This window comes from Poeciliopsis prolifica, unplaced genomic scaffold (assembly GCF_027474105.1).
Source record: "Poeciliopsis prolifica strain line A6 unplaced genomic scaffold, Auburn_PproV2 SCAFFOLD014, whole genome shotgun sequence".
Taxonomy (NCBI): domain Eukaryota; kingdom Metazoa; phylum Chordata; class Actinopteri; order Cyprinodontiformes; family Poeciliidae; genus Poeciliopsis; species Poeciliopsis prolifica.
In genome coordinates, this window is record NW_026562389.1 from 9,722,695 (window position 1) to 9,747,599 (window position 24,905).

General features: G+C 40.8%; 1 protein-coding gene and 1 long non-coding RNA gene across 3 annotated transcripts in view; one reads left to right on the top strand and one right to left on the bottom strand.

Annotated features, from left to right (window-relative positions):
• Window positions 1-1,415: 1,415 nt before the first annotated feature.
• Window positions 1,416-24,905, bottom strand: part of rasgef1ba (RasGEF domain family, member 1Ba) — a 67,466-nt gene continuing 43,976 nt past the window's right edge. For both annotated transcript variants that reach the window (XM_055039475.1, XM_055039476.1), the window contains 13 exons: window positions 19,070-19,255; window positions 18,752-18,874; window positions 18,534-18,671; window positions 14,350-14,565; window positions 13,886-13,960; window positions 12,959-13,054; window positions 12,321-12,423; window positions 10,546-10,625; window positions 9,204-9,299; window positions 6,016-6,111; window positions 5,120-5,243; window positions 4,459-4,531; window positions 1,416-2,924 (listed from right to left, as the gene is read on the bottom strand). In XM_055039475.1, the coding sequence (XP_054895450.1) occupies window positions 2,900-2,924; window positions 4,459-4,531; window positions 5,120-5,243; window positions 6,016-6,111; window positions 9,204-9,299; window positions 10,546-10,625; window positions 12,321-12,423; window positions 12,959-13,054; window positions 13,886-13,960; window positions 14,350-14,565; window positions 18,534-18,671; window positions 18,752-18,874; window positions 19,070-19,255 (1,431 nt within the window). In that variant the 3' untranslated portion in view covers window positions 1,416-2,899. The remainder of the gene's footprint in view (window positions 2,925-4,458; window positions 4,532-5,119; window positions 5,244-6,015; window positions 6,112-9,203; window positions 9,300-10,545; window positions 10,626-12,320; window positions 12,424-12,958; window positions 13,055-13,885; window positions 13,961-14,349; window positions 14,566-18,533; window positions 18,672-18,751; window positions 18,875-19,069; window positions 19,256-24,905) is intronic.
• On the top strand, window positions 21,294-24,424 carry LOC129365927 (uncharacterized). The gene is made up of 3 exons (XR_008606568.1): window positions 21,294-21,898; window positions 22,287-22,470; window positions 23,679-24,424. It is a non-coding gene; the product is annotated as an uncharacterized LOC129365927 (long non-coding RNA).

Here is a 24,905-nt window from a genome sequence, read left to right on the forward strand (position 1 = left end):
TCCAGACAAAGGTGACCTCCGTAAACACATTGTGAATTATTAAATTGATGGTTTCATGAATCATTTGAAGAAGTTTGATGAAAACTGACTTGGGCTTATGAGAAAATATAATCACACTCTCATTTTAAAGGGGCAGTATTATATGTTTTCCAGGCAGATAGTGTCATTTTGTAGCATATGAACAATCAACCACCTACGGCAGACTGGCGACCTGTCCAGATGACCCTGCCTCTTGTCTGGAACGTTAGCTGGAGATAAACATCAGCGCCTCCTGGCCCCACCAGGGACGAGGGTGTTAGAAAATAGATGGTTGGATGAACAGTCAAACTTGGTGGTAGTATGATAAATGTAATAGTCTTGAGTTGCTTTGTTTCTTTAGAATCTGAATTACTTGCTGTTATTGACAGACTGGATTGAGCTCTGCAGCCAAAAACCCAGAAGGACATTTTGGATCCAGTCTGACCATCACTTTGGGGCCTCCAGTTCAAATTAACTTGGATTATTCAGCAGAAAAATAATCAACAAAGTAAAACAAAGCAAAAACAGATGGATGTTTTAGTGTGATGGTGGAACCATCTCCAGGTTATGATGTCATAATCAGGAAGAGGGGCTTCAAATCAGGCCCTGATTGGGTTGGGTTTGTCTTCTTTTCTGCATCACTTTCTGCTCACCAAGCAAAACAAATAAAAATAAATCATTTGTTGTGTTGCTGCTGATATAATGCTGACAAAATGTGTGTACTGTGATAAAGATCCAAGCGGGATGGGAAGGCGAATTTCCTAAGAAGCTGTGTGCGATTTGCACTTACACAATCTGGCCACCAGGTGGAGCCAAAGAGCTGTTTTTATTCTATGCGGTTCATCTTTTCGTTCAGTGTCATTTTTGCTCTCAGTCCAACTCAATAGAGACACAAATGTTACCTGATTATTTAAAAAATGAGAATTTTTTAATAAGTATCTATTATAGTTAATTTTTTGTCAATCAAGACGTATCTTTTAGGTTTTAAAGCAAAAAACAAACAAAAAAAACAGATACAGTTTCTTTGCGTTGTTGAGAATTGTGGAAAAATTAGTTTTAAGGTTTGTTAGGTTATTTGTTGCTGTTAGTATTGATGTTTAGTTCTGGTTTAGCGTGTAAACATTTGTTTTGTAAGATTGGTGAATGATAAAAAATAATTTTATTCATTCAACATGAGCTTTTTACTGGAGTTTTCCTTTTCTTTCACTTACATACATGAACCAGGTCTGGTTACATTGGATTCATTATCAGCTGCTAATGCTAAATGTGCTGCTAATGCTGAAAAAATGACAATTAATGCCTAGTCTATCCTAACAGCCATTTATGTCTAACCAAACATTTTGTTGCACAACACATAGTAGAACTGATGATAGAGGTAAAAACAGGCCAAAAAGTCATTTTGATGAGTCAAAACAATTTATTAACTTCCTCTTTTGAACACAACGAAATCAGTTATAAACTGCTTCTCTATTCTGTTTCAGTGACACAAGTACAAATGGATTATCGACACAGGATGGGATGGAGTGACACAAATAGCTAAAACAAGGACTCTGTGTGGAAACAGTCAAGGCAACGCAGACATCAGTCAAAAAACACATTTAACTTCATCCTCTGATCAGGTACCTTGAAAAAAAATAACGGTTTCATAAAAATATCAAACAAACATCCGAGAGCTAAACATACAGAAGGATGTTATGTTGCTAGTACAAAATTAAATAAGGTGAAAACATAACGTGACTGCACACATTTATAAATAAATGAAATATGAAACACATTTTCAAACACTCAAAACAAATTCATTTTTCTGCACCGGCCACCAGGGGGCAGCGTGAAACCTCAGCAGCAGAAGGCCAAGTTTGAACAGCCATCCTCTAAAAACATTTACCCACTCAGCCATTCAGCCAGGGTTTAAATAAGTGTTGCTTCCTACTTTCTCATCTACAAAAACAGATAACAGACGCGTCTTTTTTAAATACAGCCAGTGCATTTCTTTTTATCACACATCACAACCAGAGTAGCTGCGTTTCCATTGACCGTAGGATTGCGCAATTTGACATACTGAAAATTAACTAGCTAAAGGGAAACACGACAATTAAAAATATATATGTATTGATAGAGTTTGGGTGCTAAAATGAGAGGTTTTTTTTTAATCATGTTACTTCGCGTTGGATGAGTCACATGATCAACAACCGGATGTTGCCACTGGCGCAGAAGAAGAAAACAGGAAGTAGTTGGAGGATCGTGTTTTTTTTAAATGACGTTGTGTGAACAAGCTTATTCAGGTGGGATTTTAATTGCTTTTCTAACTTAGAAACTTGCAAATTATTATTTCAATGTTTTGCGCACATTTTAATGGAAACACAACCACTGTTAAGAGTCACTAATCAAAAGTTGTGGGATGGGGGAAAGTTGAGCTGGAAAACTGGACAAAATGCCATCTTAGTGAACGACTGCATTAAGGTTTGGCTTCTCTGCAGAGAATGCTGGCATCAGGAACCAGAAGGTGTGTAGCATATCTGTGTTGCTAGCTGACCAGCAGCTAACGCAATATTAAACGTATTAAAACAGCAGGGGGCGCAACAAGCCCCAACACCTGCACACAGAAAGATCAACCTTCTCTTTCACCCTGAAGGTCTGTAGTGTGTCTTTAACAAAACGACTATAAAGTCATACAAAGAGATGAAAAACAGCTGTCTTCAAATATACAGCATGGAGGACGCAGGGTCATAAGCATAGCTCAGTGCTGGGGAGGGGAACATTCAAAGTCCTCCACAGTCTGAGGAGAGATTGTCGTTTCCCTTCAGAGATTGGGATACTTTGCTTGGACAACAGCAGAGTGGACAGGACACGTCCCGCCTGTTGGGTTTGTCTTCTTTCAGCTTTAAACTCTGCTCAGCAGAGTGGATCTGCAAAGGAAACACACAGAGACACGTAAGTACAGAAAGGCGAGGAAGAAACTGAACCCAGACACCAAGACGTGGCATCGGAGATGGGTAACTAAAAACTGTACTCGAGTAAGAGTAGCACTACTTTGACATCTTTTTACTCAAATAAAAGTAAAAATGTAGCCATCAAAACAATCAATTAAGTAAAAAAGCGTTTGGTAAAAAGTCTACTCAATTACCAAGTAACTGATGAAATTATCAGTAATTTAATATTTAAAAATTATACCATCAGACAGACCAAAATAAAAAGTTAAGTGAAAATTTTATTTTAAAGACTAAAATGATAATAATTTATGTCAGTAAAATATTGCTTAAAATCAGTTTTGTTCAATCTGAAATATACAAAACTTTAATGAAAACTGCAGGTGTGTGTCTGTATCTGGTGATTTTTTTTTTTTTTTTTTTTGTTAAAACTCGTTTGTTTTTCTGTCAATGGTTAGAAAATCCAGAATTTTTTCTCAAGAAAGAGCAACAATACTTCATATTAAAATTACTCAATTAAAAGTAAAATGTGCAGCATAGTAGAAATATTCCTAAATAGTAAAGGCATAATATAAGTTAACTATTTTATTTGTTTTTTATTACTAAAGCTGGGAGATTTTTCCTGTTAATGGCAGATAATCAGTAATAATTGTAGCTAATGTATGTAATATTTTTATTACATTGTTTGCTGTTAGAGTGAGTTATGGTTAATAAATTTTTAGAAATACTACATATTTGTAGAAGTATTTATTTATATTTTATTGATCATGGTTAATCAAAACACTCTTTTGAGGTTTTAGTTACTGGGAAATGTTTAGTTTTCTGTAATGGAAACACAGATCTCTTATGTGGAAAATTAATGGTTTACAAAATAGCATTTTATTTTGTTTCCTTTTTTTGTAATGTTGTAAATTTACCAAAATAAAGCTAATCTGAATCCGACACCCATCAGTTTTAAGATTGTACTGTCTCTGTCCACTAGGGGGCAGTGGAGCTTCACAGACGTGCTGCTCTTATACTTGGAAGGATTTCAAAAGTTATCGGCTCTTGTTACCAACACTGAGCTCAGTTATAAGTCAGGCAACAACTAGGAGTGATTATATGACCTTCGACCTATGGTTCTGACCGTCTGACCTATGGATGTTAAATTAGATTTTTAATGCAGAAAGAGGAGTTGTTCTGCAGTATCAGACAGAGGTTTTCTTTGTTCTACTAAAGTAACAGGAACGCCTCATCAGTCATTGGAAGACAACCTTATTGACTGAAAAATGACTGCAGAATGTGAGACTTAAACAAGAAGAGACATGATCAGCAGTGGAGGCGAGCGCTGACACTGTGTGTGTTTACTGCGCAGTGTGAGAGGTCAGCCTCCCACCGTGACCTACATCCCTTTGGTCAGCCCGGTCGGGGGGGGGATGTGATTCTGTTTGCTGCGACTGAAAAGTCTCAAATCCCTACAGCGTGCAGCGAGGGCGATGAGGAAGAGGAAGAGGAGGAGGAAGGTCACACACACCTCAGAGACTTCCATCTGTCCTTCTCCATGTTGTTCTCAGGACCTTCGCTCTCGTACGATGCCAGATACAGAGCTGCAGAAAACGAAAGGAAATCATTATGTTTTATTGATGAGCGGATTCCCAACAAAAAATAAAAACCAGGGATGCACCGATCCACTTTTTTCACTTCCGATATCTCAGGTTTAGATCCAATCAGTGCTGAATTGACTTAATAAATTTATTTTTCTAAATGTGTGCATAAATGTACTGAACTACAAATTTATTTAATAACTCTGCACCAGTACAGCACAGGTAAACACACCAATAGCTTCACAAGTTTAAAAACAACTTTAATCTGTTCAGTCAGTGCAATTAGGAGAAACTGTGAAATAAATAATAAAGAAACTGAAACTGACAAAACGGCAACAAACCTTTTTTCAAATGAGTGCAATTAGGAATTACAAATATAATATAAATAATTAATAAAGTGTGATGTTGCTCAGAGCACAAATTATAGAATTAGACTTTATTTAATACCTGATGTAGATTTATTTTTGAATCAGTATGGGGACATCGAAACATGTTAATGTTTAACATGGACTAAAGTAGCTTATAGTTAGTCGTACACATTATTTGTGGATTCTGTTTAGGGAAGTCGATGAGCTCCAATGAGCTGCTCACCATCTTCAGTGAACACAGGTGCGGTCAGCAGGTACTGCAGGATCTTACGGTCCTTCTCAAACGGACACTCCACTTGCTTCCAGGTCATGAACTCACTCACTTGTTTGGCAAGTTCCCAAAATTTCTGGAACATAATAATACAAAAGACTATTATTGAAAACCTCTAACACACATTTCACACTTCAAATAAGCCAAATGTTAAAGTAAAACACAGCAAAAACACAAATGTTTGTCTATTTTCAAACAAATATCTTAGTTCCCTTAAAATAAAACAAAACTAACTTAAAATGTAACTTTTCAGCAACATATAGGAGTTTTTTTAGAATCACCAAATAAGGCAGTGTTAGTGTTATAAAAATAAGATATAAGTTTCTATATCTTATTTAGGTTACTCGTAAGAAAGTTATGCCTTATTTAAAATCTACCAAGATATTTGCACTAGAAACTAAATTAAAATACTGTGTAATTTCTACAGAAACAACATTAACCTGACTTGCTGCACATGTCGGCTGTTGTGAGGTGTTAATGTGTTCAAATATAACTTTAAAACATCTTAACATGGTGACAGGAGAGTAAAAGCCTGAGCAAAGTTTCACAGGAAGGTGTGAAACCTTAAAATAATCATGTGACAAAATGTAAGTGGAAATAATATTTGGTCAGAGTCTTGTATGTTCCATGGAAACACAGCTGACGCTCAAACATCCAAGTCCTACTTCCCTCTTATTCTTTGTTTTTTTTTAGGGAAGCAGTAACATAACAGTCACTTGTTGCCATGTGTTGCAACTATTTCAATAGTTTGTGACATTAAAAAGTCAGAGTGCGGCAAAATCTGTCGCTGGGGGAACTACCTCTGTGTTTTTTTTAGCGTTCAGGGGGAAATTTGAGGCTCCGTTTACCTCAAAGTTGATGAGGCCGTTCTGCAGCCGGCTGGCGCATCCCTCGTTGAGAAAGTAGATGTCTTTAATGAGCAGGCTGAAGAACGGGATGACGATCTGGAAGACAGCAGGGAGGGAAGAAAAAGGAAGATTTAAGTGGGGATTTCCCTTTGGCGCTTTGTTATAAACACCTGGTTTCACCTCTTATTGCAGAGGTGATTAAATTCTAGAATGGAGCAAATCCAACCTGCAAACACAGTTGGTTTTTGGGCCATTTTCATTTATTTTTTAATTTTTTTACAGAAAAAACTATTCAAAAAGATGCACAAAGTTTATAAACAGAGTTGCTGTATGTTTATCTTAATATTTGGACAAACTAGAACCAAAAACACCGACTTGCTTTCACTCAACAGCAAATCTTACAACGCAAATAAGGAACCAATCAGCCCAACAATGTACAAACTGTGGGCTTTTCTTCTACTGGATACAATAAGTATTCATACCCCTCCAATTATTTGTGTTTTGTCACATTGCAACCACAAATAAAAATATATTTAATTAGAATTTTATATAAAAGACAAACCAAACGTGTTACACAAAGAAAATTATACATGATTCAAAAGTATAATTGAAAAGTATTCAGCCCCCATGAGAAACTATCAGAAAAATGTTGGGGTTTTTTATTTGGAAAACTAAAGTAGACAGATAAATGTAAAGAAGCAGAAAAACATCTTTTTTAAAATATTTTTAAAAATATTCTATTTTTGTGGATCAACTTAGCAATTTTGCCCCCTGTGGCAAAATGTCTTATTGTTATTCTGTGAAATCCATTTGAAACATTTATCATCAAAACAACGATTTAGGTCACTGCACATCTAAACGAAGATCTGATTAATTCATGTTACACTTAGAGGATTTCCCTCCTTTGCAGAAGACATCAGGTGATTAAACGCCACTAAGAATTAACATTCAACTCTGTTTTCTCTCTTGCATTAGTAGCATCTGCAGAAAGCTGCCACACTGACCTAAAAAAGCCCCCCCAGTCTGTCACCTCTTTCCTGACTTCCCCCCTCCCATCAAACATTTATGACACGATGCTTTTAGGAGCCACCAGAGCAGCAGCAGCAGCAGCAGCTATCAAAAGCTATTTGCGTTGAATTCTTTGTGTATTACATGCTTAAAATCATCCAGCCGTACGTCACATCTGAAGCCACCGCACCCTCCTTTTGTTTTTCTGTTCCCTTCTCAAGCCTGCAGATTCGCCTCCTTTCCAGGGAGATTTCAACTGTAAACATGTTTCTGGGAAAATTTGGGAGCAGCTGACTGAGGTGAGAGGTCACAAATCTGGAACACGATGATCTGCAAGGGACTGCAGGGGTCGGATGATGTTTACAAGGACACACTCGTGAGCACGCTCTGTGCACTGTCGTAACACGCACACATGTGTGCATCCTAACAAACATGATCAACTCTGGAAGGAAGCAGCAAGTTTCCAGATTATTAGTCCTTAACGCTTATTGTACAATGTAACACAGAAACGCTAATTATTTTATAGTGAGTAGGATCTAAATTTGGAAGCTGGAAATAAGACTCAGAAACTCGAAGGAAGGGAGGAAGAGCAGATAGATTGAAGACAGCAGGAAGAGAAGAAGGAAATAATTCCTTAGTAATCATGAAAATGTTCTTGTTCCATTGGCAGATTATTTCACTGATAACATGGGAAAAATGTCTTGTTACAAGTGAAATAATCTGCCAACATGTAATTTAGCATAAACAAGGTTAAGAAAGTTCATGAAAGAATGGCTTTTTTTAAAATCAGTTTACAAACAGAAGCTAATTTGTACTAAAGACAAGCAGTTTAACAGATTGAAGGTTTTTCAAACAGTTTAAGATCTGCACTAGAGGCGGATCCTGGAATATTCTCTGCATTCCCTTCAGTGAAATGTCACAGAGGGCTGTTGCTACACAACCAAACATCAGACACACCAAGTCTGTTTCAGATTTGCAGTTCGCAAAACAGCAACAACAAGTCTGCAGGGAAACAAATGTCTGAAATCAGTAAAAGCAGCTGGAGCAGGGTCAAACTGAAGCCTCTGTTGATCTGCTGCGCTTTGAAGGTCACAAAAAAACCTTCCTTACAGGAGAGGTCACCAGCAGGAACATACCAGACTGCTTGGGAACTTTCTGTTTCATGACCTCGGTCTCTCAGCCTGGAATGTTTGGATATCTTCGCTCTAAAATAACTCCGGGAGCCGCGTGGATATTGACAGAACAATCCGTCTCAGTTAATAAAATGTTTGTGAGAGGAAGCTCGAAGGAGGAGGGGGACCGTCAGAGAACGCTATGTGATCTGGCAGGTGGCCATGTTGGACAGGACCCCCGCCTCTTGTGACTCGGTCAGAGTGTCCCCTCCGAGCTGCGCTGTTATGCAACCTCCTGACTGCAGAGGTCGAGTCGTCTGGGGATGCTGCTGATGGCGTAAACACGGCAGGGACGCGGCACGCAGACGCCAACCCGGCACAACCAGACGTTTGTTTTTCCCTCCCTTCATGAATATCTGAACTTTTTATGAAAGAGGAATGCTGGTTGAAGGAGACACAAACCCCCATTACTCATTTAGGTAGTCTCAGACTAGAAAAGAAACAACTTTTTCAGACTAATCATGATTATTGAAATAATCAATTAATCATTGACTGGAGCATGTACACTCAAAAAAAGGCAATTTGCTGAAAGAACATACAAAGACCTGCATATTGACTGCGAAATTCTACATAAAATATATATATTTAGGTATGTAAGATTAAAAAAAAGTTTAGTTGGAGGCGTATCCTTTGCTACAAATAATTATGGACTGCTATATTACTGTATGCTTATTTCCTTAAAAAATAATTCCATTAGTTGTTCATTTGCATCTTTTAATAATCTTCTTCTAATGTTGTTTGAAAGAGTTGCAAGTGAAATGAAAAATTCTGCCGAATTTGTCAAATTTCTTATTTGATTAGTCGATTAATCGTCAGAGTGATCAATTGCTAAAATAATCGTTGGTTGTAGCGGTGTCTCAGTCAGATGATTGAAATGTAAATGTTGAGTCTGCAGCACAGATGTTCAGACTTTCATGTCTGAGGCTGCTGGGTGAATAAATTTGGTTTTGGAGGAAACGTCACAAAAACTCAGATTTTGTCCCGGGTCGGGTTCTGAGGAAGCCTCACCTTCTCTCTGCTGCTGTTGGCCGTGATGGACCTCTGCGTGGCGCCTCGCAGGGCTGTTCTGTAGTTGTAGAAGTTGCTTGAAGGATCCATCTGATGCTATGAAGAGGAAGACGGACACAGAGTCAGTTCAACATCTGGCGAAGACAAGAGCATAGGGTGAGCCAACGTTTACATCTGGTGCTGATACGAACAGGAACCGAGCTAAAAAATAGGCTGCAGTTCACTGAAGTACCCATCCAACCTGAACAAAATACATATGGGGCCCACATTCATGTGTTTCCACAGTTTAATAAGAAAACCCTCTGACTTTAAAGGAGCTATAAAGTTAGCATCACTGCAACAACTTCGGCTTGAAAGCCCAGGATTTTCGGGCCCAGAGGAATTAAACAGGAAGGTAAAAGACGTTTTAAAGAGGATGAATATGACTGAAGAATAAAAGCCGATCATCTCCAGTGATGATCAGTTTTTTAGGAAAAATACCAGCGGCATCTGAAAAAGCTTTCAGGTCCTGCAGACTCCCTGCTGACTTGTCAGGTCTTTCATCAGACTGACTGGCTGAGAGTGTTTGATATTCACTGTGAGTGTTTTGCAGAGCTTTCCGAGATGCATAGGAAAGCTGAGTGATCCGCATCTGCCTTCAACATCTGGGGGCATCCTGGATGCAGAATTCCCACTCTTAGTCTACAGACTTGTCAGATCAGCATGTTTGCTGTTAGAGCTGTTTGCTGAAAGCGTTTACTCTCAGGTTGGCTTGACTCACGAATCTGAGTGGAATTTTGTTGTTGGTTGCAGAAATTTAAAAGTAAAGCTTTAACAACTTAAAACTTTGTCTATCATTTACACCTTTAAAATGAGAGGTGAGCGATCCCGGCTACGGCTAATAATGTCGTCTATAACATTATTACTTTGATTTCAAAACACAGACATGAGCAAAAATATAAAATTAACACCTAAATTTAGTGAAAGTTTTTAAGCTCTCATAGTTGTGGAAATTACAAAAACAAATTTCCTAATGGAAATTCACTCATTTTGAAAATAAAACATACATTTCTCAGGAAGTTTTTGTTCTTGTATGAGGTGGTTTTTCAGCTGTATTGAATTTAGTGTATTTTGAAAAACTGCAAAGGAAAGACTTTGTTTTGCATCACACAAGTCAACAACCTGATGTTACTACTGGCAGAAAAGTCGAAGAAGACGACAGGAAGTGGTTGGAGAATGATGGTGCTGCAAGGTTTTAATAGCTAATTGCATAAACAAACGTATCCATGTGTGATTTCAACTGTATTTCTGATTTACTGAAATACAGATTTACTGACAATCATGAAAAACCTCTTAGGCTCACCTCTAAGATGTCAAACTTGGCTGTTTTGACTTTACTCCAGGTTTTCTTCAGCCGAGACACGGGGCTCATATTCATCCCAGCTGCAAGACGAGAACAAGAACAAAAAGAAAACAGAGAGAAAATCACAATGAGAGATAAAGAGATTGCACATTTAGGCCAACATGATCACATTAACACATGGCATTTTCCCGGCTCCACCCTTCCTCTCCTCTCCTTGCAGTCATCGTCACTCTGCTCTCTTTTTTCAGTCTTCATGTTGTTTCCTCTGATGCAGCCCAGTTACAAGGACCGAGGAACAATGAGAGTTAACGAACGCCTCGTTTCCCCTCCCAGCACTTTGCTTCCCATATGCTAATCCCTCTGCATGTTCGATTGTCTCGCAGGTCACACTCAGAGCAGGAATGACAAAAAAAGTTCCTACACAGAAAGTGGAAATCCAAAACTCAGAACCGATTCACCCAAGTTGAAATAAAACCACAGCGGAGGAAAGTGGGATGTGACCTAGACTTGGTAACTCCATCTTAGAACAAAGCCACCAGAAACAGGTGTTAAAACAAGCCCTTTGTTAGCTTAGATTCTGTGATTTTCAGCAGTAAACTGGGATGTTTTGGTTTAGTTTTCTTCTAAACACAAAATCTTAACAAGTATTTGTGGTCTATTTTCAAGTGCAAATACCTTAGTTCCCTACAAATAAAAAAAACTAACTTACAAGTAACTTTTCAGCAAGAAATAGAGCTTATTTAGAGTCAACAAGTAATTAATAGTGATGAAAACGTTATTTTTACTATTGGCAGATAATTTCACTTACAAGACATTTTTGTTACAAGTTAAATAATTTGCCAATGAAACTAGAACTTTTTCATCAATATTAAAGAACTATTGACTTAAAACAAGCTCAGATATCCTGCTGAAAAGTTGCTTTTAAGTTAGTTTTTTTTTTCAAGTGTATTAATAGAGACCAAAGATGCTCGGTAAGATTTCGTTTTTCGCTGTGATGCTCTCTTTCCATTAGTATTCAGTCCAACTTTTTTATCCTTTTATGACATTCCAATCACATCTGGTTGAAGTAGAACGAAACCCAGCCTCAGATTTGATAAAGTTTAAAACTATAAAGGTAAATAAGAAGATTTCGTTTGGCGGTGATGTAGCCTTTTGGATGAAGCGCTTCAGTAATGCCTCGCCCCGATGGTTCCCTGGAGATGAGGCTGATGTAGACAGTTTTGCCTTTGGCACTCTGTCCGTCTCTCAGGGGAGACGGGCAGAGGACAGCTGGCACTCCAATGTTCCCTCCTCTCCATTGTGTGTCGACTTTCTCTCTGGTCAGTGTTGACCATCTGCTTTGGCTGGTTTGTTCCCAGTCCTCCTGTGATTCTGCCCCTTCCCCCTTTAGTCTGGACACAAAGATCCTTGGCTCTCCTCCTGCCCTGAGGCCAGGGAGAGGAGCCAGATCCACTCCCCTGGTGCCGCTGGGACGCTCAAAGAGCTGTTCGCCGGGACCCCAGTCAGGTCAACACACTGCCTCAGGAGATTCACTACTAAGAGCTTTTAGGCTCCTTAAAGAGATCCACAAAAACACTTTTACTGAGTTTCTTGCAGACCCCAGTTGGATCTGACATGTCAGTTTGGTAACTGGTTCAATCAATGGTTGTGCAAACCACAATGAAAAACAAAATCTAATCACTTAAGATTTAGCAGAAAGAAGAAAGAGGAGTTCTCAACAATGCAGGGAAGCAAAAAGCTAATTTGGGAGGAAATAAAAAATATACACAACTCACATATGATGGCCATGAGGGAGTTAAAGTTGCCGATGTTGAAGCATTCACGTGCCACGTCGATGAAGAACTCGATGACTCGAGCTCGGTGCTTCTTCTTCACAGGCTGTTAGAAATAAAAATTTACTGAATTATGAACAGAAATGAAAAACCTGTGAGAAAACGCTAAGGGTCAGTTTGTATGCACAGATTTTTACTCGATTAAAAATGTGTTGTTTCTTCATTTGTCCTCTTGTTTGATAGGGTTTTTGAATCAGTGTGACCAGAAACTAAACATAAGTTTATTTTCAACAATATTTAGTGCCGTAAACTTAGAAGAACAAAAAAGATTAAAATATTACGGTTTGGTTTTAACTGGTGGTAGGATAAGCCAAAAATAGCTTCTTCCAGTTTATATGTTAAAATATTATCTTTAGAACTTAGTAAAACAATTTAGCAGAAAATCAAAAAATGTGACCAGCATCTGTGATAAGATAGCATTTATTTAAGAAAGACTGAAAGAGAGAAAATTATTTCCACCAAATTTGCTTCCGGTGACGCTACAGGGATTTCTCTTTTTGCATTCTTTCAGAAAGAATTCCAACCTCTGGTGCTTTCATTATCATTAATCAGGAAAACAAAGACGAGTCATTGCCACTCACCAAACAAATCTCTGTGGCGACCAGATAACTGAGTCTGTTGAACCAGTCGACATAGGCTTCCAGGTTGCTGGCCTTCTTGCGATCACTGAAGCAGCTCTGCAACAATAACAGGTTTTCTATTAGTGACGCTGGTAACTGCAACCTGAAACATTTCCGGATGGGTGAAATAAAGCTTATATTTGCCTTTTTCTCCTCCCTCTCAGTCAATGCATCACTGAGCAAACTAAATAAGCTCCAATCTCGCTCAACTTCACCGTGCCTCCATCAGGACAATAGTCGTCCCATGTTGCATTCGGCTTCTTTGTGTGGAGTCCTCTTGATCTGATTCCACACATTCCTCTGGCCTTACGCCACTCTCCCCGCCAGGCACATTTTAAATGCAAACAGACACACGCATGCACATGCACAAACGCTGTCATTTCTGTTTTTGAAGGGGCTTGCTGGGGGTACGAGGCAAACTGGCCACAGGCACAATGGCAGCCCTGACCCCCTACATCAACCCGTCTTCCAAAAAAGGGTCTGTTGCCTAGCAGCCGAACGCCAGACAAGAGAGCCTGCCACCCAAAACACACACCCCTTCCCAATATGAACCCTTAGGAGCAGCGGTTGCTAAGAGATGAGGTGCACATCTAATCCAGACGCTGGGATGATTTGGGGAAATAGCCAGTTAGGTGTGTGTGAGCGTGTGTGTGACTGTGAGGTGGATATTTGGTCTGCTGCTGCAGTCAGAAATCACCTGGCCTCGCTCTGACCTGTGCAGCAGACAGGAACCGTGTTGTGTCAACTCAAGATCTGTCTGGAGTGAAAAACTGGAGCCTTCCAAACCATAACAACAAGACGGATCGGATCGGCTGCCTTGGAACAAAGATTGAGTCATCCCTGTGTAGTCTTTCTTATCTGCTGGTTTATTCTTAGAAAAGCTGTTACCTTGTCATTGTCCAGAGGGTCTTTATGGACAAAAGCCTGAACAAACTCTTCAGGTCCGATGTAACTCAGTCTCTCCTGAAAGCAGAAATGAAAAAATTAGCTCCCTTGATCTTTAGATGTAACCTTCTCTATACATATTAAAGCATTTTTTAACTATTTTTGCTCAACTTTAGAGCCCTGAAAATCCACCACAGTGGATTGATTTTTTGCCTGGAAATCAACGACTCTCATCAGTAATCAATTGCTATATTAGTTGGTAATTATTTCAATAATCAATTAATTCAATTAATCATTTCAGCACTATTTGGCATGACAACTTAAAGCCAGCAGCGTAACAAAATAAAAAGGATGGTTGGAACCCGAATTATGATAATTAGCCTTGTGAGCCAAACGCCTGGGAATTTCCTGGCTTTGTCCTTGACAAGGAGCCAAAAAATCTAACTGGAAAGTAAACGTCTGCGTACCAGCTCTATGTGTGTGAGCTGCTGGGCGACAGTGAAGGGGTCGTTGCAAATGGAGAGCAAATCTCTTTGGGTCGCTGCCTGGGGTTTGGCCTTCAGAGCCGTCAGCCGCTCCGCCGCCGTGGCGTTGATCTTCACCAGCGCCTCCTCGTACTGGCTGAGCACCGTCAACCTCCTGATCAGACCCTGGCTCATCTGCCCCACCGCCTTCTTGTACACCTGGAGGATACAGAGAAAGGGAAAAAAGGTTTATTGAGAGCTTGATATATAAAATATACAAGGAATGTTGTCTGGAATGCCAAGGATGTTGCTGTCCTGTTCTGGAGGATTTGTGTTTGCAACAATTGGGTGGAGCCTCCCCAAAAATTGTACACAAGTAAGAGTCGAACTATACTGCAATATATTTTTAATCAAGTAAAAGTAAAAAAGTAGCTGTCCAAGAAATTACTCGAGTAAGAGTAAAAAGAACAAAAATACCCCTGAAAGTGCTTTTTTTTTTTTTTTTAAAGTCACTAAAGTAATTGTAATTGAGTAAATGTAAAAAGCTACTGCCCGAATTTGGAAATTACATAAGAACCATTGCCAGGCGCTTTGATGGGCAGCGCTCTTGGCTCAGTAGCTCCGGGGGTCGAGAGGTCGTCCTGTTCCGAACATTTCCTGTGACTCCAAACAGACCGCAGTTAGATAAGTGTTCCCTCACTGACCAACAGGTTGCATAAGATGGTCCACAGAGGGGACAAATACATGTGTGCTTGATTTTTGTACATTTGGAGGAGATTTTCCTGCAAAAAAACAAACTGACGTAAAATGAGCTCCTATCTTGCTTAAAGGTAATTTATTACTTAGTTTTGTCTTATTTCAAGTATACTAAGATATTTACACTAGAAATTATACTAAAAAAATACTTGGTAAGGTTTTGTGCTTTTGCAGTTTATGGTGATGGAGTTCAGTTTTCGTCGCTGGACTTTCTGCCAGTTCAGTTTTAAAATCTGATGAGCAGCCAGGATTTTGATTCAAGTTAACCCAAACCACGTTGTTTTTTTTCTTCCTCTGAGTGCTGACAAATTAATGTAATACTCCAAACATCCAACGAAAGATTGAACAGATATCCCGCCTCAATCTGATTAACAGCGCTGCAACAGTCCACTGAACACTTGGACCACGGCGAGGAATGCCACAAGTGAAAGTCGCTCCAGTGGCCACTTCAAAGTCCACCATCTGCTGCTGCTTCTGTCCCCACTACAAACAGACGACACGCTGGGCTTGGGTAAATTTAGCTGCAGATCTAGGAGGCAGCATGTTCTGCCTTTGCTGAACAGAGGGACTCCATCACAACTATTGGTGTTACGAATGAAGGAGCCTCGCAGGAGCCCAGTGTTCGCCGACACCAGGAACCCTGGCGGCGAGCCGAAGCTGGCAGATGACTGCTCGGTGCCAGCCGTCACCACTGAGGCCATGGCTGGTTTGCTTTTTTAATGCATTTGGTTTTTTTGGCCACAAATGCACCTTCAGCATGATGCACAATCAGCATCACCTCCTGATCTGAAGCAGATGGCAATGTGATTTAAGATGCTCATCCAACCAGAACTAATGAAAGAAATACTGAAATCTGCATTTTATCCACAAATATAACTGTGCATTCAACTTAGGATGCAGTGAGAATAACTTACTCACCCAGCAATAATGACGTTTGCTTTCAACCCAACGATTTTTGCAACTGCGTCATTTAATCCCAAATTCACAGCAGCTGACTCCAACTCTGCTGCTAACGACTCCAGTTTAAAAGGAGAATCTTTTGGGACCGATATGAGTTCACTGAGTTTAACCCTCCATGTCGTCATGTCTGCTGCAAAAACACAAAATCTTTCCAAGTGTTTTTGGTCTAGTTTCTACTGAAAATATCTTGAAACAAGACTAAACTAACTTACAGATGACTTTCCAGCAACACAAGCTTGTTTTAACTCTGGTTTATTCTGACTGAATGTATTTCTGCAGTCATTACTGGGAAAAGGTAGAGGAGCTCAAATTTTTCAGAGTTTGTGTCTTTTTCTGTCACATCAGAAGGACAATTTGTAAAAATACAAAACAAAACGTATTTTTAAAATAAAAGTTATATACTGCAGCTTTAATCTACACAAACTCCAGCAGCAGCTGGATAAATGGAGATCCCAGAGCTAGACTTGCTTCTGAGCTGCTGCTTCCTAATATATCCAACCAAATCCATAATGACAGTGTCAGTACGGAGATCAAGGTCCTGGTGTGTTTTCAGTGTGGTTTGGACTCAGCTTTTAGCAGATGTTCAGAGCATGTATTCTGGATCTGGGTCCATTTTCCCAGAGCTGCAGCTCTGCACAATCTGGCTCTGACTCGGGTCAGCAGACCTGCTTGTGCCTTGTTTTCCAAAGACTCTCTTAAATACTCTGAATGCAAAACAAATATGAAGATACGCTCTTCTCGCTTCGGTGAGAGAACAGCTCACATTTACTGGAACACGGAGGTTTCCAGGAAATATCCTCTGGGTGTTTTTACCACTAAGATGTTTTAATTACTGCATCAGTTCATCACCTACAGACACATAAACAAAGCAGTTACAAACTTTTGCAGAGGCGATTTGTGTCCTACTGAGGTTTCCCTGAAAACCTTGTTCTTTGTCACGCCGAGCTGAAAGAGAGGCCTGTGTTTTCCTGATGGCTGCAGGATATTCAGTGCTATTGACTCTCATGGTAAATCGAATGTTTATACTGTGTTTTCTGTTACACAGACGTCTATAACCTTTGACACTTTTATGCAAAATTTATTTTTGGAAGTTTTTTTTTCTTGCAGATTTTATTTACTGAAATAAACTTCACCACAAAATTTCCCTCAGCATGTTCAAACTAGTTTAACGATGGCCGTTAGAGGAAACAGTGGCAGAGATCTTTGCCACCAAGCATGAAATCCACTCATGGGAAAGCACCGTGGAAACTTGCCGCAATTTTCTTTTTGTTTTTATTAAGCACAGCTAAATGTCAGCTTCTGTTTATCTGATATGAAATCAAAAGATGTTTACATGCCCATCAAAACAATACTACGACTCTGTGAGCATGACTGTACGAGTGGAGACATGTTGCAGGTTGTTTCCAGGATTTGCACAGAAAAAACAATAGATATATGGAGCTGTCGATGTATCAGATGAGAAAGCATTGATGTTTTGATTCAATCTTGACCGAGTGAGTGAGTGAGTTCATGCTAAGCACCAAGATCAGCACGCGGTGAGAAGTTGAATGGCTAAAGTCTTTTCTCTGCCTACATCTCCCAGAGGATTTCCCTTTTTGAAGATTGTTGAGAAAATGCTCAACAATCTTCACAAAATGTGATGCATACTTCATACTGGAGAACCCTATCAGGATCTCCTCTGATCCCCAAACTGCTGAGACCTTCCCTGACGGTGCACTCAGGTACTTTCACTTTGAGCTTCTGCTGCTATTTTTATCCTACGCTTGCATTTCCTTTCAAAACAAGTGCAGCATGAGTCACTGCCTGTCAAAACAACGTCTCTGACTGAAAAGTGGAGGGTCAGCATGTTCATCAGGGACAAAAACGAGTCGACTCTACCTTTATTCAAGCGGCCCAGCTTGCTGTGCACTAAGCCAGGGACAGTCAGCTCTTCTGCAGTGGAACAAACCAAACGCTGCTTAGGAAGGAGCATGCAGCAGAGACCAGAAAAACCCACCTAGCTGCTTAACAATGAGGCTTTTCTCTGAACGCAGCCGGCCTCAAAACCTGCTTTGTTGCCACTGACACCCCGCTTTCCCTCCCACAGCTGCTATCTGTGGAAAAGATCTGCAGAGCTTGAAACTCTGTTGGATGTGCGGACGGCTAGTGTCAAACATTATCATCTAAAACACTAGGGGTGCACCGACTGAAGCTTTCTGGCCGATCCTTAAAAATCCAGACCTGCCAGTTTCGATTATAGCACATACTGATGTTTTCGTCTGACATGTTGCTAAAGATAGCAAGAAAGTCCTGAGTTGGCAACAGTGGAGTGACTATTGTTAAATGGGAAAGTGGAAAGGGACAGAGGTTGATTTTTTTCTGCTGAAGTTTGACATGTAAGTATCAGCCAATCACCAATCTCCCAAAATTAAGCAAATCAGCACCGATTAATCAGTGCATCTCAGATGTCAAATCAGGAAGATCAAAGTGACCTCGTCTCCGCTGGCGAGCCGGTGGGTCAGCTCCTTCAGGCTGTGCATCATCCGCTCATCCCTGAAGTCATAGGGAAACGTTTCCGTCCACTCCGTCAGCAGCTGCAGAATCTTTGGGGAGATCTTTCGGAGTCTCAGCTGGAAATTCAGAACAAGTGGACAGTGAGCGAACAGCAAAGCAGCCAATGCAGTTTATCAGATGTAAAAGTTCAGCAGACCTTATCCGCTTGAGGATCACTAAGTCGCTGCTGCTCCATGCACAGGTGGCACACTTTGGACATAAGTTCATACGGGTGGATGAAGAGGCGAGAACTGAGCAGGAAGGTAAAGACGTACGTCCTCTGCACAGGAAGGAAAATATAAAAAATATTTACAATCACAAGGCTGAGGATATGTGAGGGTATTTCTCTAACTTACATGGCCTGGTGGCTGTGAAGGAATTCAATGCATGAGAGGAAACAGAGAAAATGAAAGCAGCAACTTTGATCTAAGAGCAAAAGGGTTTCAAAGTAAATTAGGCAGAACATTGCACTCACGTCTGGATAATAGTCCACAGTTGGCACCAGGTGGTGAATGAGGGCCTCCAGGGAGCCGGACGCCAGGTTGTTATCATGATAATAAAGGCCGGGGTAGACTTCCTCCTTGGTCTCGTCGTACAAATTGTTGTTGTAGCCACCGGTGTTCAGCTGCCCCTTGAAAGGTGGAGTCTGCGGCATGTTGTCCTGTCCAGACAAAGGGAACAAACATCAGAACAGACGGGCAATGCTTCTCCGCCTTTCCTGGGGTGAGTTTAGCCGCAGACGCTGGTGCAGCAGAGCAGCCAACAAATCCAAAATAACTCCAGACTGCAGGAGGTTTGTTTAAGAAAATGGGGGTTGCACTCGTTCCCTGAACAAAGAGTTTCCACACATGGACATTTCTGGCCTTATGGACTTCAGCTGTGTTTATGTGGAAAAACAACAATTAAGAAGCAAATATAGGTAAGGAGACAAATAGAGGGAACTCTGAGGTTAAACAGATCCTAACATCAGCCCAGAGATGTGCAGCCTGGACTTAATGAAGCCTACCAAAACAGGAGTAAATCTCAACTCAGACCAGACACTGAGGTTTGGGTTAAGGAGGTTATTCTGGTCTATAAACCAGAATTTTTTCAAAGTCTTTTTGGAAAGAGGTGGAGGTGCAGAGATGCTGTGTGCATTAAAAAAATCTAAATCTTGACTTTTTCACTTGAGGATTTTGGCCCATGTGACAAAAGGTTTGATCAATGCCATCTCCTGGGAAACATGAGCTCTTAACCTTGAAAATGTGAACAGAATTGGTCCAACAAGTTGAAGTATAACCACTGTTTCCTATCAACAAACATAAAAATGGAACAATTGGCTACTAAATAAGAAAATCTAATTAACAGGAAAAGTCTTTCATGCTGAATCCTTTGGGACTCACAGATTACCGTTGGTAAATAAGCCTCTGTTAAAACATTCTTGAACGCAAACAGAAAAACATTGAGAGCAGAAAAATGTGAGGAACCTCATGAGATTCAGGGCCAATCTGCAGCCCTGCAGGAGGGCTTGACTGTTGTTTCACCCTGAAATCATCACGGTGCGATCACACTGTCTGCTCAGTTCCTCCGCGGTCACGTGTGTGTGTGTGTGTGTGTGTGTGTGTGTGTGTGTGTGTGTGTGTGTGTGTGTGTGTGTGTGTGTGTGTGTACGTGACTCAGACTGTGGAGGAGAGTCGGTGTGTGCCTGTGGGCGGGTGGGTTGGTGTGTGTGTGTGACCAAAGGAAGCAGAGAACATTGAGGAGTGTGTGTTGTCAGATGTAAAATCCTCGTGTTTTCAGGCAGTCGCAGCTTTGACAGTACCTGTGAAAGAACAGGATGTGTGCGGAAACGACGCCACTGGATGTTTTTAAACTGACGGACTGACGGCTCTGATGTTTGGGCGATAAATCGACTTTATTGATTACTCAAATTTTTGGTGTTTGCAGATTTCATTTTTGGAAAATCTACATGTTTTTTTTTCACTAATGCACCACTTGGGTTTTCATAGGTCAGAGTGACGTCAGCGCACTCAGAGCCGCCATCTTGTTTGACTAGCATGTTTTACAGCTGCTATTTATTGGATTTTGACTTCATCTCAAGTCTACAAAAAATGTAAGAGTCAGGAAAAGATAGTTTTTAATTTTTCAAACAAAGATACTTGATTATTTACAATACTTTTAAAAGACACTATTTAAAAATATCTTATGCCATTTCTTTTTTGAAAAGAAAGCAAAACAAAAGCAAAGAAAAAAAACAAGAAAATTGAATAAAAGTGTAAATCGGATCTGGTGTGATCATCCCCACACGTGAGGACGAGAAAAGGTTTTTCAATTAGTTTGGTTTATTTTACACAGTGCAGTGTGAAAGCAAACCGCAGCTGAAAATGGAACAAATTTTGGTCTCCAATCAAACCGAGTCCATCTGACTATCAGGAGGGAAAACAACCTTAGGACGTTTTAACCAGAAACTTTAGCCTAAAACTCAAACTATCCATTTTGCTCTGAAGAGTTGACCTTTGAACCTGGCCCCACACACAGGGGGGTCCTTCTACCCTGGAGGTGGAGGAGATCCAACAACCCCAACCCCGGTCCGCCCTCACACACCCGCACCGCCCAACAATATGCTGCCCTGTGGCCGCCCGCCAAGTGTGAAAGCCTTTACGGCTGACGCACTGCAGAGCTGCCAGGCATCGATTCATGGATGCCAGGAGGAATAAAAACTGCACCTGCCCACACACTGAGACAAACAGCCCAAATAAATTCAGGGGTTTGTTGTGCGGCCAAGCAACAAAGGCTTAGAAAAACCTGGGGAAAAAAAGGCTTGTAAACATCAGCTGACCAAATCAGATTCAGTTGATTCTGCTGAGCAGGTGGATAGATACCAGAACCTTCCTGTTTTTATTCATGAGCACTTTTTAAGCTCACATCAGGCCTCCTGAACAGTCCCCTTCATCCAAACACATGCCGCTCTTTAATGCACATGTGCACAAACAAACCACCGCCATTATTCAGGCAGACAAGCGTGGCCATTTCCATGAGAATGGCGGGTGTTGTGGAGTCGGAGCGCAGCGGCCTCGGCATCTGCCGCACCATGTGGCCTCGACTCAAAGACGAGGGCATCACGAGTCAGACGGGCGGAAGAGGAGGGATGCTCACACACAAAGTCAACAGTTGTGAGAAGTTTGTTTACTCCTTGGAGGGTTTTACTGGCCATAACTTACACGAAGGGACACTTCTGCACTGCGCAGCAGCCAAGCTTGATAGCAGATGCACAAAGAAGTCGTAAAACTTGGGCTTCATGAGAAGAGAAAAGCAGCAGTAGCAGGTGATTGAATGCTGAGAACGTCACTGTTCCTCGTTTCCCAGCTGGGATCTGAACACTGAGCTCCTCTGAAACGCAGCAGGTGAAGACTCTGCACATCCTGCAAACGATCACACTGACTGCTTAGCTCCTAAACGGGTTTCACTGTTTGCATTTTGAGCGTTTTCTGTCTTTGTGGTTCTCAAACTGGCAAAAGAACCACAGATGAGTGTCGACACACAAATTAGCTGTAAATTAAGTGGTTAAATGAAAAATCTGTAAAATGTGCCAATTTTTATCCGATGAATTGTTTGAATAATCGATTGATGAAATAACTTGAGAAATATGGTTACAAAAATAAGAAGAGGTTTCCTTGTCACCTTTTCTGAATGAAGCCTGTTTATTTGTCCAGTTCCAGCAGCTGCAGCCTTCCTGAGGAAAACAAACCCAGGATGCTGAGGAGCAGAAGACAAGCCTGTGATTTACACATGGCTTCCAGGTGCCGGCCCGGGCGAGTCCGCCGGTCCGGCGCGAACAAACCCTCAACGCTTCACTGCTGGTTCAGAGCGAAGCCGCCGGCTGGGTGGTAGATGGAGGTAAACAAACAACATGCCAATAAAATAAAAGGATATGGACGGGGGTGCTTAGGTTGAGTAGGTGATCTTAATTATAGCCTAACCGGCTGAGTGTGCAACCATCTGTCACAGACTGCTGAGGAAGTCTGGTTTGGACTTAAAAACAAGAAATTCTGCTTGCTGAGTTTAATGGTGACTGTATACAAAAAACTCATTTCAGTCACGTCAGGTTTTTGCCACATTTTTCTAACGTTTGTATAATAATTTATGGTAAGAAGAACCTGAAATCAAACTAAGACTGTTGCAGAAAGAACTCGATTCTTTTGAACGAGTTCCCCCTGAGGGCTGGAGAATCATTAGGGAGTAAATGCTCAGGTAATTTACCCCTGAAAATGGGTGGGGCAGCTCCAGATGGGAGCCTGGTCTCTAACTTGGGCCAAAACAACGATTCTGTCTGAGGCTCTTAATGACCCTCAACACACATCACCACGTCAGAGGCAGGAAAACTGCAGAGGAAATCCTCACCTTAACCTCAGAGATGAAGAGGGGAAACCCTCAACTGATTCTTTTTCAAGAACCAGACAGAACTGAGGACTGGAGGTCAGCAGGAAGCCTTAGGGATCCTGAAGGGAAACGGTCTGAAATGTGTCTGTTCTTCCGCTAAAAATAGATTCATGTAGCTGGGCATTGGGGGGAATGTGGTGGAGACACTTTCAGGGATCCTGAGTGCATAATCAACACACACACACACACACACACACACACACACACACACACACACACACACACACACACACACACACACACACACACACACACACACACACACACACACAACGCCACTCTGCTGTGTAAACACTGACAGGCATGAGGAATCTCACTCATCTGTGGCTGGAGGAAATGAGGCAGAGATAGGGCTAGAAGAAGCCAGAAGCCTGAAGCTGAACTGAGGTCAGAATTATTTTAAAGGGAGACTTGATGCAACATTTTCCACTTTTTCACTTCCATTGGGGTTTCTGCTGCTTCGAAAAACACCCCACTAGTGTTTTTGACAATTAGTTAATGTTTTTTGATGTCTGGAAAAGAAGCCTTTTAAAATCCTTCAGCATGAAACAAGCAGTTACTTAAAAATCCAGCATGTCTGGTCAGCTGGTTTTATCGCTGTACGTTTAGGTGTTGATTTAAAAATAAGAACCTGAGATGTAACACATCAGTTCTCCATCTATCAGCAGCCTATCAGTCTGGGAAGTGAAGCGCAGCCACTGATTGCTCCTGCACCATTTCCTGAGCTCATTTATGACACTGATGGGCGCTGTTACAGCAACAACGTTTAAAGTGGGGAAACGCCAGCAGCTGCTGCAGCGAGCGAGAAAAATCACAGCTTCCATCCAACAATCTGTCACCTGGCATCATCAGTTCCCAGCAGGATCATTAACCCCAAACAGACGACGCAGAGAGGCGCAGCAGACGCAACCAGCTCAGGTCGGGACGTCAAACATCAGAAACTTCTCAGTTTCTGTGAAATAAAATAAACTGAAACCAGAAGAAAATGTTTTGTTTTTCTGAAACCTGTGGCTCCACAGATCAATGTGGGCCCTCCAAAGCCAATTCATTAGCAAATATATAAAGTTTTCCATGTATTTTTATGAAATATCTGCACATTCTCACAACACAAAGTTCCTCGTTACACAACAAACCATCATTTTGATTTCAACACAGAAATGAAGCCATGATTATTTCACTGTCAAATAAAAAAATACTACAAACTTTCAAAGCTTCATTCTTTAAATTATTTTCAATAAAATGCCAGAGAAAGAGCCAGAATGACAAGATTTTTCTCCAGGTGTATTGAAGAATGAAGCAATACAGCGCTGCCCCTCCCCCACCTGCTGCTAAGCACTGGCTGGGAAAAAGTCTACTGAGGCAAATTCTGGAAATTGGAAAGTTTTCCAGTTGCAAAAACAAAGAAATGGAAACTATAGGACCACCATCCATCACTTTACGATAACATAAACAATAACTCTAATGGATTTTGTGCCCTTAACTTCTGGAGATCTCAAAAGTCCCCCCCCCCAAAAAGAAGCAATTATAGTAAATAAAAATAATCTAAAAAATGAAGAGATTAATACAAAAATCAAAGAAAGTTAACCAAATATGTTGCTGAAAAGAAATTCATTCAGACCTTAAGACTTTTGGCGAGTTGAAACTATTGTTAGCCTGACTAACTATACAACTAATAACACATTGCTATACTTTAGTTACTTTATGAAGAAAAAACCCGTAGCAAGGTAAAGTATTCTGTACTATATGGACTTAAAACATGTTTATTCTGTTATTTTACTAAAGGTTACGTTTCAACATTAAGTTTGCGATAAATATTGCAAAAGTGATAATTAAGAGAGGATGAATTATCTCAGTAGCCCTAGAAATATTCATCCATCATGCTACGCATTTTT